A 16,653-nucleotide genomic window follows, 5' to 3' on the forward strand; every position below is an offset into this window, starting at 1 on the left:
TTGCTATCTATCGACGGGTGCAGAACTTGCTACCGGAAAAAAGAGAGAGAGAGAGAGAGAGAGAGAGAGAGAGAGAGAGAGAGAGAGAGAGAGAGAAAAGAAATACATATATATATATATATATATATATATATATATATAAATATGTACACATATGTATCCTTCTTCGTAAATCAGCTTTGAATTTAAAGGGAACAGGAAACACGTACTGTCGACTGCTATCATTTCGATTAAGAACAAAAAAGAAGACACTGAAGTATTTTATTCTTAAAAAACATTGTGCTTTGTTACAGATAAATGGAAGCAAACGGTCACGCTTCCCTCTCGAAGATTGCGACTCGAACAACCAGGATAACAGCTATGGAGTTAATTTGCACGAGAGAGATACACGTACTGGATTTCAATTTGCGGAACCTCTTGGCGTGCCACCAAGACGTATAAACATCGCGGATGCTCGAAGTCCCATACAATCACCTATAAGATCATCGCCTCGTGAATTATTAACGGATCCGATGATTTTCCGTAGTTTGTCATCGGGATACGAGAGTATGGACGACGATTTAAACGATCTTATGGATTTGGACGCTTTGGACGAAGCAACGCATTTACCAAATGGCCTTACGAGTTTACTATCTGGTAGCATAGTTGGATCGGAAATAATGGAATATGCTATAATAACAACACCGGAGTATCCTCGTACAAAAGTGAAACGTTCCTTTCGACGTTCTATGTCATTACAAAACGACCGAAATAATCCGCAGTCGTCCGTATCGAAAGTACGTTCCTGTCTATTTCGTTCGCCCTCGACAACCTGTTCAACTCGTAAACTAACATTCGACGACAATACACAAACGCGTAATGCATCTTATCCGAATGTGAACTCACCGCCGGAAACGAGATCGTTTAAAAGACCAGATCCACCAGCCGAACATAGTCCTCGATTAGTCAAGAGGTCTAGGATATCGGTTGACTTCCAACATATACCGGAGGACGTTGAATTGGAGATATCGTCGAAACAGACAACTTACGTAACGGAGATCGAAACGAAGCTAGTCAAAAAATCAATCAAGTCAAATTGCTTGGAGAATATGCCAGAAAGTGTAGAAACGTGTGAGCCTATTAAGGAAACCTTGGAGAATGTTTTTGGCGATAGTAAAACACATGCCATGATCAAATCGGCGATACACCGTAGCGTAACCGACGCCGATCTTACAGGTGACTTTAGTAAACCTTGCATTTTACCTCTTGCCGAGGGTCGACACGATGATCTCAAATCGATCTCCGTTGATACCTTGGCAGCATTGATGCGTGGTGATTTTGAAGAGTATATTGATTCCTTCGTTATCGTCGATTGCCGATATCCTTACGAATACGAAGGTGGACACATCCAAGGTGCACTCAATCTTTACAGCAAGGAATTGATCGAACAACATTTAATCGATCCATTGACCAACGTACCGGAGATACAACCCAATTCGTGCAAACGTCGCATTCTCGTCTTCCATTGTGAATTCTCTTGGGAACGTGGACCGAATCTTTCCCGTTTTCTACGTAATATCGATCGTCAACGTAACAAGGAACATTATCCCGCCCTTCATTATCCAGAAGTTTATCTATTACACGGAGGTTATGAACAGTTCTATAAGGAACAAAGAAACCTTTGCTCTCCACAGGGCTACAAACCAATGTCGGATCCGAATCACGAGGCCGATCTCAAACAGTTCCGTGTTAAGAGCAAAAGTTGGCAATCTGAAAAACCCGTAAGCAGAGTTAGTGGACTCATGGTTAGAACGAATATCAAGCGTTTAGGTTTTTGAGATATTCTTTCTTCTTCTTCTTCTTCTTCGTCTTCTTCTTCTTCTTCTTCTTCTTCTTCTTCTTCTTCTTCTTCTTCTTCTTCTTCTTCTTCTTCTCTTCTTCTTCTTCTCCTTCTTTTTCTCTACCCTTTCTTCCTTGAATCTCTTTGTGTTCTTCTGTCAAGATTACTTGGATGCACTAAGGTGACTTCGACACTATTGCAAACAAAGATCTATACTCTCTCCTTTATTTTTCTATTCTTCTATTTTATTTAACTTTCTTTTCTTTTCTTTTTTTGTTTTTTTATTTTTCACATATCGGGATTGAACGCGGCGCGAGTTTCGTTTCTTGTTTCTTTTTCTTTTTCCTTCTTCTTCTTTACGCCTTCTTTCTCCGCATATTATGCAATCGCGCGTTCAAAGTGCAAGAGGAGCAAGGAATCGAGTTTTCCTTGCTCGCGAAACTATATGTGAGTCCTGTGAATCGTCAAGTGTCTAATTCGAGATTATAATATCTTATAGAGACTCTTCGAGAAGAGTTCTTTTTCTTCTGTTTTTTTATTCCCCCTTTTTTCTTTTTTTTTCTTTTCCTTTTCTTTTTTTTTCTGTATATATGTTCTTCCGTACAAGTTAGATTTAGATTATACATAAACGAGAGATAACCATCGAAAAGAGAGAGAGAGAGAGAGAGAGAGAGAGAGAGAGAGAGAGAGAGAGAGAGAGAGAAGAAAAAAGATAACACCAATTAAAAATGCAACACAAACAAATTGAAAACAAATTAGAAAATAGGGGCGCACGTTTCTTTCAGGGGAAAAGAATAATTGTCAATATATTATTATTAAGTTAATTGTAAGGAAAAAATTTTTCGTCGAGTTTTATGAAGAGGGGAAAGAAAAGAAAAACAAGCATTCGATAGGATAATAAATTCCTTTGTGTTAAATCCAAATCCGGCGAAATAATGATCAAAGATGCAATAGCTCCATCCTGATCTACTTACGAAATGATGGTGGAGCGGCGTGGAGCCATAAGAGAGTCAAATGTGTCACAAATCTTTAATGCTTCAATCATTAATTACGGGCGAGCATCCCACTTGTACACTTAGACACTCTACTCTCTTATGACTTTACGATGTAAAAGTGTTTTCACTCTATCATCATTGTTTATTTTAGAAAAATAACTTTGCTGTAGATGTTGTGTGTGTATGTGAGAGAGAGAAAGAGAAATAGAATGAGTATATATATATATATGCGTGTATGTATGCCTGTATGTCTGTATGTATGCGAGAGAGGGAAAGAGAGAAGGAAGATGAAAAATGTAGTATTTTGTTATCGTCATTGAGCGTTCTCGTCTCGACAGACGATACGACCAAAGTATTTCCTATTTAGCGAATTTTTAGGTTAATTATCTCTTCTTTTTTGACGACATCTATTGCGTTCAAAATGGCAGGGTATGCATGAACAAAATGGATGACACGAGTATTCCTAAATGTGCAAAGTTCCCAATGTTATAATGTAAAAATTATTCCATGTTAAATATACATTGTAAGCTAAACTCTACCTACGTATATTATTTTTATATTATTTTCCTTTAAAACGATCTATTAAACCTCTTTTTTTTTTTTTCTTTTTCTTTTTTTTTTTTTTTACACAAAGATCTTATAGTTTATAACTAATTCGGAAAAAAAAAATCAGTCGTATGCTAAAGTTAAAATTCTAATATAATTTTAAATTAGATACAGATATTTGCGTATAGATAAATATGGATATTTTTAACACAAAGAGATCTTTAAATTTATTTAAGTCTTCTTAAATAAAAAAAATAATTGAAATATAGACAAGAGTTTAACAATTTTATGATTAATAACAAAATGATTTTCTCCAAGTACTCAGATATTACTCGTTAAGAATATTATTTATTTAATTTAATTAAGTCTTAAGATTTAAATAAATAAGTATAGAAAATATTCTATAGAGCCTCAGGAATGTTATAATATTCTAAAAATTCATAAAATGTTTATAATAATTAATGATTTTGTTATTAAGTGCCGTAATAGATTAATTCAGATAAGAGATAGCACTGATTAATAATATAATTCTTTTAACTTCGGAAAATAGATCCGTTCTCAAGATAAAAATATTAAAATCCACTGATGTTCCGAGAGAGTTTATCGGGGAGAATTTGAAGGTGGAGAAGTTGAAGAGTAAGGATCAGGCGAATATGTGGAGTGCGACCAATTTGAACATTGTCCGTGTAAGGAATAAGGTGACTTGAAGGTTGCTTGTTGCATTTGATAATTTTTTAATTCATATTCATTTACAAGACCAGCAATTTTCCCTTTAATTTCTATTTGGATTGGTAAGGAAAAGGTCCTAACTGTTTCCTCCATAGCCTTGAAAAAAGCGGTCAAAGGATCAGTTCGAGCGACAAATTCATTGTTCTTTTTACTCTCGAAATTATCTTGTGGCATTTGCCCTATCGAAGAATGATTGGCATCTTTATCGTTATCTTTTTCGATCGGAGTGCGACTTGTTACCTTAGATAAGGATTTTCGTTTATTGAGAATCGTCTGTTGGGACTGATCATTAGATTGCTGTACTCCCTGTGGTGCAATTTCCATTTCTTTCTTGATATCACCGACATTGATATCTGAGTCCTCTAATGAAATCGTCTGACTGATAGAGTCATTGCTCTCCTCAAAATTAAGTGTTAAATTTGAAACTTGATTCCTTTCTCCAATATGCGGAATGATAAACGATATTATATTTTCATACTTCCAAGGTCGTTTTTGTTTAGCCGCCTCTCCAGACATATTCCTTCTCTTCTTATATACCTTACGAAAACTGTCTCGAAGTGCAATCCATCTTTTTCTGCAAATTATGGCTGAAATAAAAGAAAAGAAAAGAAGAAAGAATTAAAAATCGAAATAGTAATAAGCAAACGTGCATTTATTCTTTTATAATTACAAAAGTTCATTTTACCAGTAGGGATTGTACATACATACGCGAAAGAAAAATGAAGAAATAAAATGTGCGCGTATGTGTGTGTTTTATTAATTTTAAGACAAGTTTCCAAACCAAGATCTACGTAAGACTTCATTTCTACAATAAATAATATACTGTACAAATTTGGACTTTATACTATTTTAAAGTTCTTAAGTAATTTACGAAGATATAATACGTCCAAAGGAATATACGATATGATTAAAATATAGTAAACGCAATACTTCTTATAGATGCTATATAATATATATATTTTTACCTGTCGAAGAATCAAATTTTTCTGATATTCGTTGCCATGCATTGTCCTTTTTCCTGTTATCATGGTACCCAGGATCTGAGACGTCGTAAAGGAATGGATATTCCCGCACTGATTCTATGAGAAGTTCATCCGTGTTCATTTTGACAAAATTAAAACATTAAATTATAGAAAAGATGTTCAACTTTATGTGGCTAGAACCGTACTAGTCGTTTGAGGTGAAATAATGCTATATATTCTAGCTGTTCCGTTTCTGTGCCGACCTGTGCCGAGCCGTGCCGTGCGTTCATAGTCAGTTACGATCCATTTAAATCAATACAAAGCAAAGTGGCTGGTGCCGTGCTGTGCCGTCGTGTACCGTGTTATCCGTTCATAATGGGTTTCCTGCTTTAATAATCACAATAGTTTCGGAGTTGTGTCGATCCTCTTCGCTTAACCAAAATAGTCGAGTAAAAAAACGCATGGAGACACACAAATTCTCTTTCTCAGTTCGCATACTTAAGTATCTCTCATACCTGACAATCTTACAATTGAAGGGAAATGAGGGGATTGATTGGAAAAGGGTTACTTTTACGAAAGTATCGTTTAATGATGTATCTATTTAAAGTTTTTCCTCTCTATTATTTTACTTTTGTGATATAAAGAATATTATAATTTTATTATTGTAGTAATTTAATTTTTAACATATATACACAGATAAACACAACTCTTCAACGCTATTACAGAAAAAATATTATCTTTGATAAAAGTACTGTAGTCCTTTTCCCATAAATCGAAAAATAAAAAAAATTACATTACAATCTTCGTTTATTTTTCATTATCAAATACAAGCAAACCTTTAATATTTAAGTATTAAAAATTTGAAATAACTTAAGTATTAAAAAATGAAAAATTATATAATGAAATAAAAAGACGTCCGTTCAACGTGCATTAGTTGTCAGGACAGCCTGCGTTAGACGTCCGTCCAACGTGCGTCAGCCGTCAGATAAACGTGCCTTAAACATCAGTTCAATGTGCGTTAGACGTCCGTTCAACGTGCGTTAGCCGTCCGTTCAACGTGCACTAGTCGTCAGGTCAACCTGCGTTAGACGTCCGTTCAACGCGCGTTAGACGTCAGTTAAACGTGCCTTAAACTATCAATGTGCGTTAAACGTCCGTTCTACGTGCGTTAGCCGTCAGTTATACGTCCCTTAAACATTCAATGTGCATTAAACGTCCGTTCTACCTGCGTCAGACGTCCATCAACATCCGTCAGACGTGCCTGACGTCCGCCAACGTCCGTCGGACGTGCGTCAACGTCCGTCAGACGTCCGCCAACGTCCGTAAGACGTCCGCCAACGTCCGCCAGACGTCCGCCAACGTCCGTCGGACGTGCGTGAACGTCCGTAAGACGTCCGACAACGTCCGTCAGACGTGCGTGAACGTCCGTCAGACGTCCGCCAACGTCCGTAAGACGTCCGCCAACGTCCGTCAGACGTCCGCCAACGTCCGTAAGACGTCCGACAACGTCCGTCAGACGTGCGTGAACGTCCGTCAGACGTCCGCCAACGTCCGTCAGACGTCCGCCAACGTCCGTAAGACGTCCGCCAACGTCCGTCAGACGTCCGCCAACGTCCGTAAGACGTCCGCCAACGTCCGTCAGACGTCCGCCAACGTCCGTCAGACGTGCGTGAACGTCCGTCAGACGTCCGACAACGTCCGTCAGACGTCCGCCAACGTCCGTAAGACGTCCGACAACGTCCGTCAGACGTGCGTGAACGTCCGTCAGACGTCCGCCAACGTCCGTAAGACGTCCGCCAGACGTCCGCCAACGTCCGTCGGACGTGCGTGAACGTCCGTAAGACGTCCGACAACGTCCGTCAGACGTCCGCCAACGTCCGTAAGACGTCCGCCAACGTCCGTAAGACGTCCGCCAACGTCCGTAAGACGTCCGCCAACGTCCGTAAGACGTCCGCCAACGTCCGCCAGACGTCCGCCAACGTCCGTCAGACGTCCGACAACGTCCGTCAGACGTCCGCCAACGTCCGTAAGACGTCCGCCAACGTCCGTAAGACGTCCGCCAACGTCCGCCAGACGTCCGCCAACGTCCGTCGGACGTGCGTGAACGTCCGTAAGACGTCCGCCAACGTCCGCCAGACGTCCGCCAACGTCCGTCGGACGTGCGTGAACGTCCGTAAGACGTCCGCCAACGTCCGCCAGACGTCCGCCAACGTCCGCCAGACGTCCGCCAACGTCCGTCGGACGTGCGTGAACGTCCGTAAGACGTCCGACAACGTCCGTCAGACGTCCGACAACGTCCGTCAGACGTCCGACAACGTCCGTAAGACGTCCGACAACGTCCGTAAGACGTCCGCCAACGTCCGTCGGACGTGCGTGAACGTCCGTAAGACGTCCGACAACGTCCGTCAGACGTCCGCCAACGTCCGTAAGACGTCCGCCAACGTCCGTAAGACGTCCGCCAACGTCCGTAAGACGTCCGCCAACGTCCGTCGGACGTGCGTGAACGTCCGTAAGACGTCCGCCAACGTCCGTAAGACGTCCGCCAACGTCCGTAAGACGTCCGCCAACGTCCGCCAGACGTCCGCCAACGTCCGCCAGACGTCCGCCAACGTCCGTCGGACGTGCGTGAACGTCCGTAAGACGTCCGACAACGTCCGTCAGACGTCCGACAACGTCCGTCAGACGTCCGACAACGTCCGTCAGACGTCCGCCAACGTCCGTAAGACGTCCGCCAACGTCCGTCGGACGTGCGTGAACGTCCGTAAGACGTCCGACAACGTCCGTCAGACGTCCGCCAACGTCCGTAAGACGTCCGCCAACGTCCGTAAGACGTCCGCCAACGTCCGTCAGACGTCCGCCAACGTCCGTCAGACGTCCGACAACGTCCGTCAGACGTCCGCCAACGTCCGTCAGACGTCCGCCAACGTCCGTAAGATGTCCGCCAACGTCCGCCAGACGTCCGCCAACGTCCGTCAGACGTCCGCCAACGTCCGCCAGACGTCCGCCAACGTCCGTCAGACGTCCGCCAACGTCCGTCAGACGTCCGCCAACGTCCGTAAGATGTCCGCCAACGTCCGCCAGACGTCCGCCAACGTCCGTCAGACGTGCGTGAACGTCCGTAAGACGTCCGCCAACGTCCGTCGGACGTCCGCCAACGTCCGTAAGACGTTCGCCAACGTCCGTCAGACGTGCGTGAACGTCCGTAAGACGTCCGCCAACGTCCGTCAGACGTCCGCCAACGTCCGTAAGACGTCCGCCAACGTCCGTCGGACGTGCTTGAACGTTCGTTCTACGTGCGTCAGACGTCCGCCAACGTCCACCAACGTCCGTCAGACGTCCGTCAGACGTGCGCCAACGTCCGCCAACATCCATCAGACGTCCGTCAGACGTTCGTTCAACGTCCGTTCAACGTCCGTCAGACGTCAGTTTAACGTCCGTTAGACGTCAGTTCTACGTGCTTTAGACATCAGTTAAACGTGCGTCAGATGTCAGTTTAACGTGCGTCATTTGTCATTCATCTATATCGATCCCATACTCGACAAGTCTGATCAAGCACTCACTCTTCAGGGAACATTCAGAAAATGTTTTCAGAAAACATTTACCTTCTCAATCTGAAATATCTTTGTCTCTATTTATCGATGGTTTCACATATAAAATCGGCTACTATTGGCATTTGTAACAGTCCCTCGTGCTCATCTACTCTTTGTAATGTGTAAAGATTATTACACATTATTTTTGTTTCACTAAAGGATCAAAAATATTTATATCCTAACTTTAATTTTGATGTCTGTTGTGTATTTATTATATATAGATTTATAATCGCTAGCTTTACAGTAAGTATGTAATCCGATTTTCAATTTGTATTTTATCAACAATTTATTCATTTCTCTTAATTCGTCTCAATAGTTTTTAAAAGTCTCAAGTCATTACTTTTTCAGCGTCATTTATGTTTTGATGCAAAAGCGATAGCGTGCTCCTGAATCTAATAATAGTTGACAACTGATTGGCAATGCGTATAATAGGTCTAACAACAGGCATGAATATGAGATATTCATTTCAATCCTCCTAAAGGAAAACTATTTCTTATTTTAAAATAAGTTATTTATTCAGGTACATTAAAACATATTATACAATGAGAAAACTAAAAGATATGAACTCGTGAAATAAAATACGAAAATAATTAATGTAATTCTTCTAATATTCAGATTTTTCAGACGACGATGTGGACGAAGAAAAATGCTGGGATTGTTGTATATTTTCCAATGTTGTTGTATGCCGACCGGCGGAATGATGCGTCTGATAGTAATCACTTGGATTACAATCATGCATCTTGTAATTATTTAATTGAACATTCGTTTGCGGTCGTTTTAAATCCGGAAAATTATCCGTGAATTGAGCCGATTCAATTAATTGTATTATTTGAATTTTCGTTAAGGACTTTTTATGCTCGGGAATTTTTTTAAATGATGACAAAAGTGACAGTAGAAACATGCGGTCTTCATCTTCTTCCAAAGTTTCTCTCCATGGTCGGCCGCCCATGGATGTTTGTAAGATATTTATTAATTCCTCATTTGTATTATCTGTAGACTTTTTTCTAAACTTCGTAGTGTGTCTTGAATATGGTCCTAATGTACCATCTTCGATTTGGTCATTCTCCTCATAGACGTTTTCTGTATTTGTGTCTACATTTATATTTTTTAAAAATTGAAGCTGATTATAAAAGATGTAAGGACTTTTACGTGATGCAGGAGATAGACTGTTGGCATTTTTCATTCTTCGTACTTCTCTCGAGAAGCAACTTCTTAAATTTTTCCATCTTTTTTGAAGATTTAAACCTGTCACGTAAAATGTTATATTTTAAAGAACATTTTTTTTATGGTTTAAGATATTTGACGTATGGTAGGAAAATTATTTATTTAAAAAATTTTTGTATTCACTATCAACGAAATAATTAAGAAAGTTTGTTGTTTCATACGGAAGAAGTGGACTATGTGGCACATATGGCTACTTCTATTTACCTATTTCGATAAGATGAGAGAAAACGACCGTCACTATTTATCACCGCCATGTCTAATAAGTTACATGGGTTTTGTTTATATTTGGCGATTAATGTAATTTCTAAAGGGTTACATACTGGTAGACGGTCTAAAAAATTTTTATGACTTTTCTTGCACGTAATTTATTTTATTAATAAAAACAATCATTAAATATATGTGATAGAGTGAAATTTTGAGGAATATTTTCCAACAGAAAAAAAAGTAAAATAATTCGTTATCTTTTAAATGTTATCATTTATAAGCAGAGTCATTTCGTACGACGTTTACGCTATCAATATCTTCGTAAGCTATTATCAAAAATGAGAAAAACATTTAAAATACATTTAAAAAACTAATCGTTCACAAACCCGATTTTTTATATTTTTATTTAATTAAAAAAAATATGAGCTATTGAATTATATAATAAATTGTATAATTATCATTATGCAATTTTCGATATAATTAGATTGTACACTAACATATTTATATATATATATATATATATATATATATATATGCTAATAATACGTGTATATGTATATGCTATATATGTATATGCTAATAATACGTGAAATGCTGAATTCGCCGAAAAAGTCGATTTACAACGACTGTAACTTTGTAAATTTTTGTAATTTTTTGATAAAATTTTCAAAGAATATTCATAAAGGATAATATTATTGTCGAATAAAAATATTTATAAAAAACCGATTTTTTTTTAACTTTCTAAGTATATACGACCGTTTACTTTAACTCTATTATTTAAAGAAAAAGAATATTCAATGAGGGATACTGCCGTGCTCGGTCTCGACATATACAATGCACAATTGGTTTTATTAACTAAAACTTTTTCGTATATCCTTGCAATGTTAACAATCAAACAAACCTTTTAATTAATGTTACAAAAGTCTGGGACATTTTTTAGAATTACATCCGAGAAAAAAAATGGATATAGATTTGACATGGCTCTATTAATTATCCGTATTTAAAATTGTAATATCATCGTGCTAGAGAAATATCTATGTTTGCAAATTACTTTATGAATAAAGCTCGATTGAATTGGTAAGAGAAGAAAAATTTGATAATTTCATGATATTAATAAGAACACTTAAAGTATACTCAATATATACATACATACATACATACATACATACATATATATATATATATATATATATATATATATATATATATACACACATAATTTATTTTATTTACTTACCAAATTCCTTTTTCTCCTTTTCAGTAAAATCTTCACTTGCAAATAAATTAATTATCTCTTCCCATTGGGCTTTTTTAATTTCTCGATTGGTATAGTCATTGCAAGATGAATCCCAAATTGCCTTGTGTGCTTCAATTTCTAAAATAAATTTTTCCGTATCGAAGTTCATTACAAGGGTTGTTATGTACTCTGTTGAACGGTCGCCGGCGACCAAAGGTCGTCGGCAACCAAAGATTTCGCAAGAAAATATTATGAGAATTCCTGAACAAGTTGGTCGCGGCGACCATGAAAAATACTAACGATGGTGCATGATGGTGCACAAGCAGCTAACACGAGAAATGAAGTTCGTGAAATCGAATACACGAATGGTTCACACGACAGGAAACTTTCTTGCAGACCAAACGTAAGGCCCGTTACGCATTGTTGACCAGTCTTCAGCGACCAGAACGTCGACCAACCATTCGGGTTTAAGGGGGAATATGAACCGTCGTTGCGCAGTGCCGACCAGTCGCCAGCGACCAAGGATTCTATTCATGAAATGGTTTCGTATACGTAAACGGTAAGTTTCGAATGAACGCCATGGAAAATCCCTAGAACAATGTTCTTAACAATCGTCCCAAATCTAACGTCTAACTTATATGTACATATATTATTTTTCGTTTACGATCTAACAAACTTCTTTATACCAGTTTATTTCAGTGATATAAATAAGAAAAACAAAATCAAAAAAAGAAAGAAGAAAAAAGTAGTAAAAATAATGGTTATGCAATATTGATATTTAATCGATCGCAGAAAAATATACGAGTTTTTCTTTTTCTTTTTTATTAATTTATTTTCTTTCAAAAATTGTATTTAATAAATATCACTTACGACAAACGCAGCAATTATTTTTTTTTTCCCCCACAACGTTTCTACATTCTGATGATATATATTAATTTAAAAATTATCCTAATGGTTACGGGGACCACGAAAATACAAACGACTTATGGTCGACTCTTTGGTCGCTGGTGCAACCAATCAAATGCATTCAATCAAAATACAATACGTTCCCATAGAACGTTCCCACGACAAGCAACTTTCTTGATCAGGAACTCCATTTTCTAACTTGTTCGCAAAGTTATGTATACATATATATATATATATATATATATATATATATATATATATATATATATATATATATACTTACATACATATGTACATATATATATATATATATATATATACTTAAAAATAAACATATATTGAAAAAAAAAAAATAATAGGTGCGTTCGTCATAATAACTTTTGGAACATATTTTGAAACAATTGAATGTTCTTTTACAATGTCTATGTTCCAATGTTGTAAATATACGTTTATTTTTGCTTTTCGTTATCTTTTTTCAACTGTTATCAATGAATCATATGATCTAAATCACTCGTTGCATTTGTACATGAAAAACATCATACCTGTTGCGCTTACGAATGTCAATAATACTCTTTTAGGGATTTTCCATAACAATCATTCACAACTTTTTATTTACATATACGTAACGAATTTCATAAATAGAGGCCTTGTCAACCACAAACTTCGAAATTCGACAATTCGACAATTTTTAAACTTTCGAATCGACAAATTTGGTCAGCTGATTTTTAATCTTCCATCGACCTGATATGACCTGTTGATAATGCATAATGTGTCTTACGATTAATGACACAGTCGTAGGATTTCTGAATATTATGAGTATTTGGTATTACTGTTAATAAATTAAACTTATACCAATGCTTTATTTATTACGCTCGCTCTATCTCACATCAGTTTTGATGCGTCTTGTTTTCTTTCTCTCTCTCTCTCTCTCTCTCTCTCTCTCTCTCTTTGCCTCTCTTTGTTAATCATCGAATTATTAGATGTGATCTTTTTTTCCAATAAAGAGAATACCTACGTCACTTTACGAACATAAGCGAGATAGCGGTCGATTTGTTTCAGCCAATTAAACCAACATTCCTTTTAAAGAGACAAACTGCTAAAGCTCTAAACATATTTGATCCCAATTTTTAAATCACTTGTAACAAGCCTGACGTAAACCTTGATCTTCTAGAAATAAAAACATTACATTTTTCGTGGCATTTTAAGATAGATTTTATTTTATTCAGTTTTACATTTTAATTTCATATTGCAAAATATGTAACATGTAATAGGCAGTAACATTGTAATTACTTTCATTTATGTAAAATAGATTTTGATCTATGATACATTTTATTTATAGTCTTTCGTAAAGTTATGCGCATTTAACATATAGGCTTATCCTCGCCCTCCTCCCTCCATCACGATGTGTGCACTCTTAATTTATTTGTCTAATTGATATAATTAATATTAAATCAGATGATACACTTTTGTATAAAGAAAATGCCAACAAAAGATATTATTAATATAAACGTGAAGACATATAGAAATTACCAAATGTGCGTACATAAGACGATTCTGATTAAAGAGATAGCATTATGTCTTTTGTTGATATTACATTTTCATTTATAGATAAAATCTAATCAACAAATTCTATTCTATTACTTCCACTAAAATATATATGTTGCAGATCTACAATGACAATGTGAGATATGCAAAGGACTATTATACTTAACAATAAATCTATACGCGTGTAAAAAGTAATAAGTGAAAAATTCATTAATTGCAAATATTATGGTAATAAAAATAAAATTATAAATATTATAAGACGTCTATACTAATGATATTTCTTGTCTTAAAATATATACATATATGTTCTGTTCCATTCAACTATTTTTTACTATATACTACTTTTAGTAACCTTCATTTATTCTTAACTATATTTACTGATAAAACATATCTGTGCTTGTGACTTCAAAATCATAAATCTTATTTGTAAAATCTTATAGTGCCTTATTTATCATCTATTTCATTTGCTTATAATATATTATTCTTACATTTCTCTTTACATATTGCTATCAGGATTATTTAGTGATATTATTTAATTAATACGCCACACATATACATAATATTGGAGACATCATTATTACTGAAACTGTTTATGAATGAAGTAAATAAATATATTTGATAAGATCCACTTATTCCAAAATAAAATATATATATGATAATAATTATAGTAATAAAAAGTATATTATTTACTTGAAAGAAAATAATATTGTCTGTTCCCAAGTGATAATAAAATAAAATATCTATGAAAAGAATCTACTGAAAAATCCTTTTTTCTGGTCTTGATTAATAGATCTCAAAAATATGCGATCAATATCTTCAAAAACTTTCGCGCTTGACTGCGCTGCATTGATATAATAATGAATACCTTGTAAAGCATAATAGTCGACCAGAGGTTGTGTTTGAGTGTGATAAACACCTAATCGTTTCTTTAAAGCATCTGCATTATCATCCGATCTTTTAATTAAAGGTTCACCAGTTTCCTATTAACAAATAATTATTGTTTTATGTTAAATTATATTTAAACATATATATATATATATATATATATATATATATATATGCATATATCAATAAAATAAATAGTAGTACTTACATCATCTGTCATTGGTTTTTTTGGTGGAGCAAATTCTTCATGATATGATCTACCGCTTGCAGGATGTATTAAACGACCAGTGATTCTTTTTATTAATAAACTATCATCAATTCCAAATTCAACTACAGCATCTAGTTTGGTTTTCCTCTTCTTTAACATCATATCTAACTACATAAATCCAATAATTATTACACACACACACACACACACACATATATATATATATATATATATATATATATATATATATATATCTTTTTTAAATATGGAATAATAATAACTCTGAGATAAATTTACCTTCTCAGCTTGTGGAACACTCCTTGGAAAGCCATCCAAAAGAAAACCACGCTTACATTCCGGCTTATCCAAGTTAGAATCAATCATACTAACTACTAGATCATCGCTAACTAATTTCCCTTCATCCATAATCTTTTTTACTTCTGTACCAAGAGAAGAGCCAGAATTTATCTCCGCTCTCAACATATCTCCTGTAGAAAGATGACAGACACAGTATCTCTCTTTAAATAAAGGAGCCTGTAACATAAAATGTTATTTAAATTTAATTGATAGGTATTGTATCCATCATTAACTCATACAAAATAGTAAAAAAAAAAGAAAAGAAGAACGGTAAATTCTACAAAAGAGATTATTTTACCTGTGTCCCTTTACCACTACCAGGTGGTCCTAATAAAATAGCATTAATACCTCTTGATGGTATTTGAAATTTTTCTTTTGGTACTGCTTCTGTTTTAGGCGCCATTTTTATATTCTACGATTAAACTTGGAATAAACTATTGATTATAAAAAATAATATATTATTCAAAAATGTTTCTTAAACCAGATGTTAACGAGTCCGTACTCAACGGTCACAGCACGTAACAAATGTATGGAAGAACAATCAGAGACGAACTTGCCACAAGGTCTCCCTCTTTAATTTACTATATCGTAAGTAAAGTGATTTGATCTTCGACCTATCAGCTTTAACTTTGGTAGTTGCCGCCAATTTTAGAAATTAAAACAAATGAGACACTCGATCGTATTTTAAATATCGAATAAGATTGATTTCGATCATTTAAAGATGATATCAACAAATATCGTGTTAGAATAAACAACTTTATATTTTTTTAAATTAACTTTCAAACAAATTAAAAATATAACCTACATAAGTTCGTTTGACTCGTTTCGCATGCTATTTTGATTATATAAGATGGATTGTAAATTTATACAAATCTATATAGATAGGTTTCCATGACCTTTTGTTACGTCTAAAAACATAATCAAAATATAGATTCTGAAAAAAAATATTTACTCATTACGTATCCATTTAGAAATGATTGTAATGTCAAATAGATTTCAACGTATACATACATCTTACACAATAATATCGTTTATTACTTTTAATAATATGATCCCACATAAAAACAAACAATTGCTAAAAAAGAAAGAAGAAACATTTAACGCAAACAAATGACTAAGATATATTATATACCTGCTCTCACTTATATTTCTTTAAAAATATACATAGGAAGTATGAAAATAAATGCAATATAATTTGCATTTTATATTAAATTCTGTAATACGTTTTTATCTTTGAATGAATATTTTCATGAAGCAACATACAATTTATATTGAACATATAGCTAAAATTAATTATTATAAAAATATTGATCTAAAACAAAATAATAACAATTTCGTTATAAATTTGTTTTTGTTTATATTATGTCCTTGAGAACCAAAATTCTATTGCTTCAAGAAGAAAATAAACTTGAAATATAACCCTGATATAAATAATATTTCATAATA

General features: G+C 35.5%; 5 protein-coding genes across 12 annotated transcripts in view; 2 read left to right on the forward strand and 3 right to left on the reverse strand.

Annotated features, from left to right (window-relative positions):
* LOC124955808 (M-phase inducer phosphatase-like) overlaps positions 1-3,352 on the forward strand; it is a 67,940-nt gene extending 64,588 nt beyond the window's left edge. For all 7 annotated transcript variants that reach the window (XM_047510785.1, XM_047510786.1, XM_047510788.1 and 4 more), the window contains one exon: positions 294-3,352. In XM_047510785.1, the coding sequence (XP_047366741.1) occupies positions 294-1,817 (1,524 nt within the window). In that variant the 3' untranslated portion in view covers positions 1,818-3,352. The remainder of the gene's footprint in view (positions 1-293) is intronic.
* A 284-nt stretch (positions 3,353-3,636) lies between these two features.
* Positions 3,637-6,590, reverse strand: LOC124955812. The gene is made up of 2 exons (XM_047510795.1): positions 5,055-6,590; positions 3,637-4,676 (listed from the first exon to the last, which is right to left on the reverse strand). The coding sequence occupies exons 1-2, from the start codon at positions 5,191-5,193 to the stop codon at positions 3,961-3,963; spliced, it is 855 nt and encodes a 284-aa protein (XP_047366751.1). The 5' UTR covers positions 5,194-6,590; the 3' UTR covers positions 3,637-3,960.
* LOC124955840 (proline-rich extensin-like protein EPR1) lies at positions 5,228-8,163 on the forward strand. The gene is made up of 6 exons (XM_047510859.1): positions 5,228-5,253; positions 6,589-6,705; positions 6,915-7,136; positions 7,440-7,535; positions 7,713-7,787; positions 7,839-8,163. The coding sequence occupies exons 1-6, from the start codon at positions 5,228-5,230 to the stop codon at positions 8,161-8,163; spliced, it is 861 nt and encodes a 286-aa protein (XP_047366815.1).
* A 148-nt stretch (positions 8,164-8,311) lies between these two features.
* Positions 8,312-11,761, reverse strand: LOC124955616. The gene is made up of 2 exons (XM_047510290.1): positions 11,307-11,761; positions 8,312-9,886 (listed from the first exon to the last, which is right to left on the reverse strand). Exons 1-2 carry the CDS (start codon positions 11,473-11,475, stop codon positions 9,246-9,248), a joined length of 810 nt encoding a protein of 269 aa, XP_047366246.1. The 5' UTR covers positions 11,476-11,761; the 3' UTR covers positions 8,312-9,245.
* Positions 11,762-13,399: 1,638 nt separating this feature from the next.
* LOC124955747 (adenylate kinase) lies at positions 13,400-16,262 on the reverse strand. 2 transcript variants are annotated; one of them, XM_047510626.1, is made up of 5 exons: positions 15,506-16,262; positions 15,148-15,384; positions 14,851-15,018; positions 14,623-14,737; positions 13,400-14,343 (listed from the first exon to the last, which is right to left on the reverse strand). In XM_047510626.1, the coding sequence occupies exons 1-5, from the start codon at positions 15,608-15,610 to the stop codon at positions 14,294-14,296; spliced, it is 675 nt and encodes a 224-aa protein (XP_047366582.1). In that variant the 5' UTR covers positions 15,611-16,262; the 3' UTR covers positions 13,400-14,293. The 2 variants fall into 2 exon arrangements, with proteins under 2 accessions (XP_047366582.1, XP_047366581.1); XM_047510625.1 differs by having other exon boundaries at positions 13,400-14,737; positions 15,506-16,256.
* Between the last annotated feature and the right edge of the window lie 391 nt (positions 16,263-16,653).

This window comes from Vespa velutina, chromosome 19, assembly GCF_912470025.1.
Source record: "Vespa velutina chromosome 19, iVesVel2.1, whole genome shotgun sequence".
NCBI lineage: Eukaryota > Metazoa > Arthropoda > Insecta > Hymenoptera > Vespidae > Vespa > Vespa velutina.

Excerpts from the sequence above, each read along its gene's own strand:
- LOC124955812 (XM_047510795.1), bottom strand. The coding sequence starts at position 5,193 with ATGAACACGGATGAACTTCTCATAGAATCAGTGCGGGAATATCCATTC. Across the intron at positions 4,677-5,054 it reads AAAATTTGATTCTTCGACAG|CCATAATTTGCAGAAAAAGA; the intron begins GTAAAAATATAT and ends CTTTTATTTCAG.
- LOC124955840 (XM_047510859.1), top strand. The coding sequence starts at position 5,228 with ATGTTCAACTTTATGTGGCTAGAACC. Across the intron at positions 5,254-6,588 it reads AACTTTATGTGGCTAGAACC|ACGTCCGCCAACGTCCGTCA; the intron begins GTACTAGTCGTT and ends AACGTCCGTCAG. Across the intron at positions 7,137-7,439 it reads TCCGCCAGACGTCCGCCAAC|ACGTCCGACAACGTCCGTCA; the intron begins GTCCGTCGGACG and ends AACGTCCGTAAG.
- LOC124955616 (XM_047510290.1), bottom strand. The coding sequence starts at position 11,475 with ATGAACTTCGATACGGAAAAATTTATTTTAGAAATTGAAGCACACAAG. Across the intron at positions 9,887-11,306 it reads AAAGGAGAAAAAGGAATTTG|GTTTAAATCTTCAAAAAAGA; the intron begins GTAAGTAAATAA and ends TTTACGTGACAG.
- LOC124955747 (XM_047510625.1), bottom strand. The coding sequence starts at position 15,610 with ATGGCGCCTAAAACAGAAGCAGTACCAAAAGAAAAATTTCAAATACCA. Across the intron at positions 15,385-15,505 it reads GTAGTGGTAAAGGGACACAG|GCTCCTTTATTTAAAGAGAG; the intron begins GTAAAATAATCT and ends TTTATGTTACAG. Across the intron at positions 15,019-15,147 it reads GTGTTCCACAAGCTGAGAAG|TTAGATATGATGTTAAAGAA; the intron begins GTAAATTTATCT and ends GGATTTATGTAG.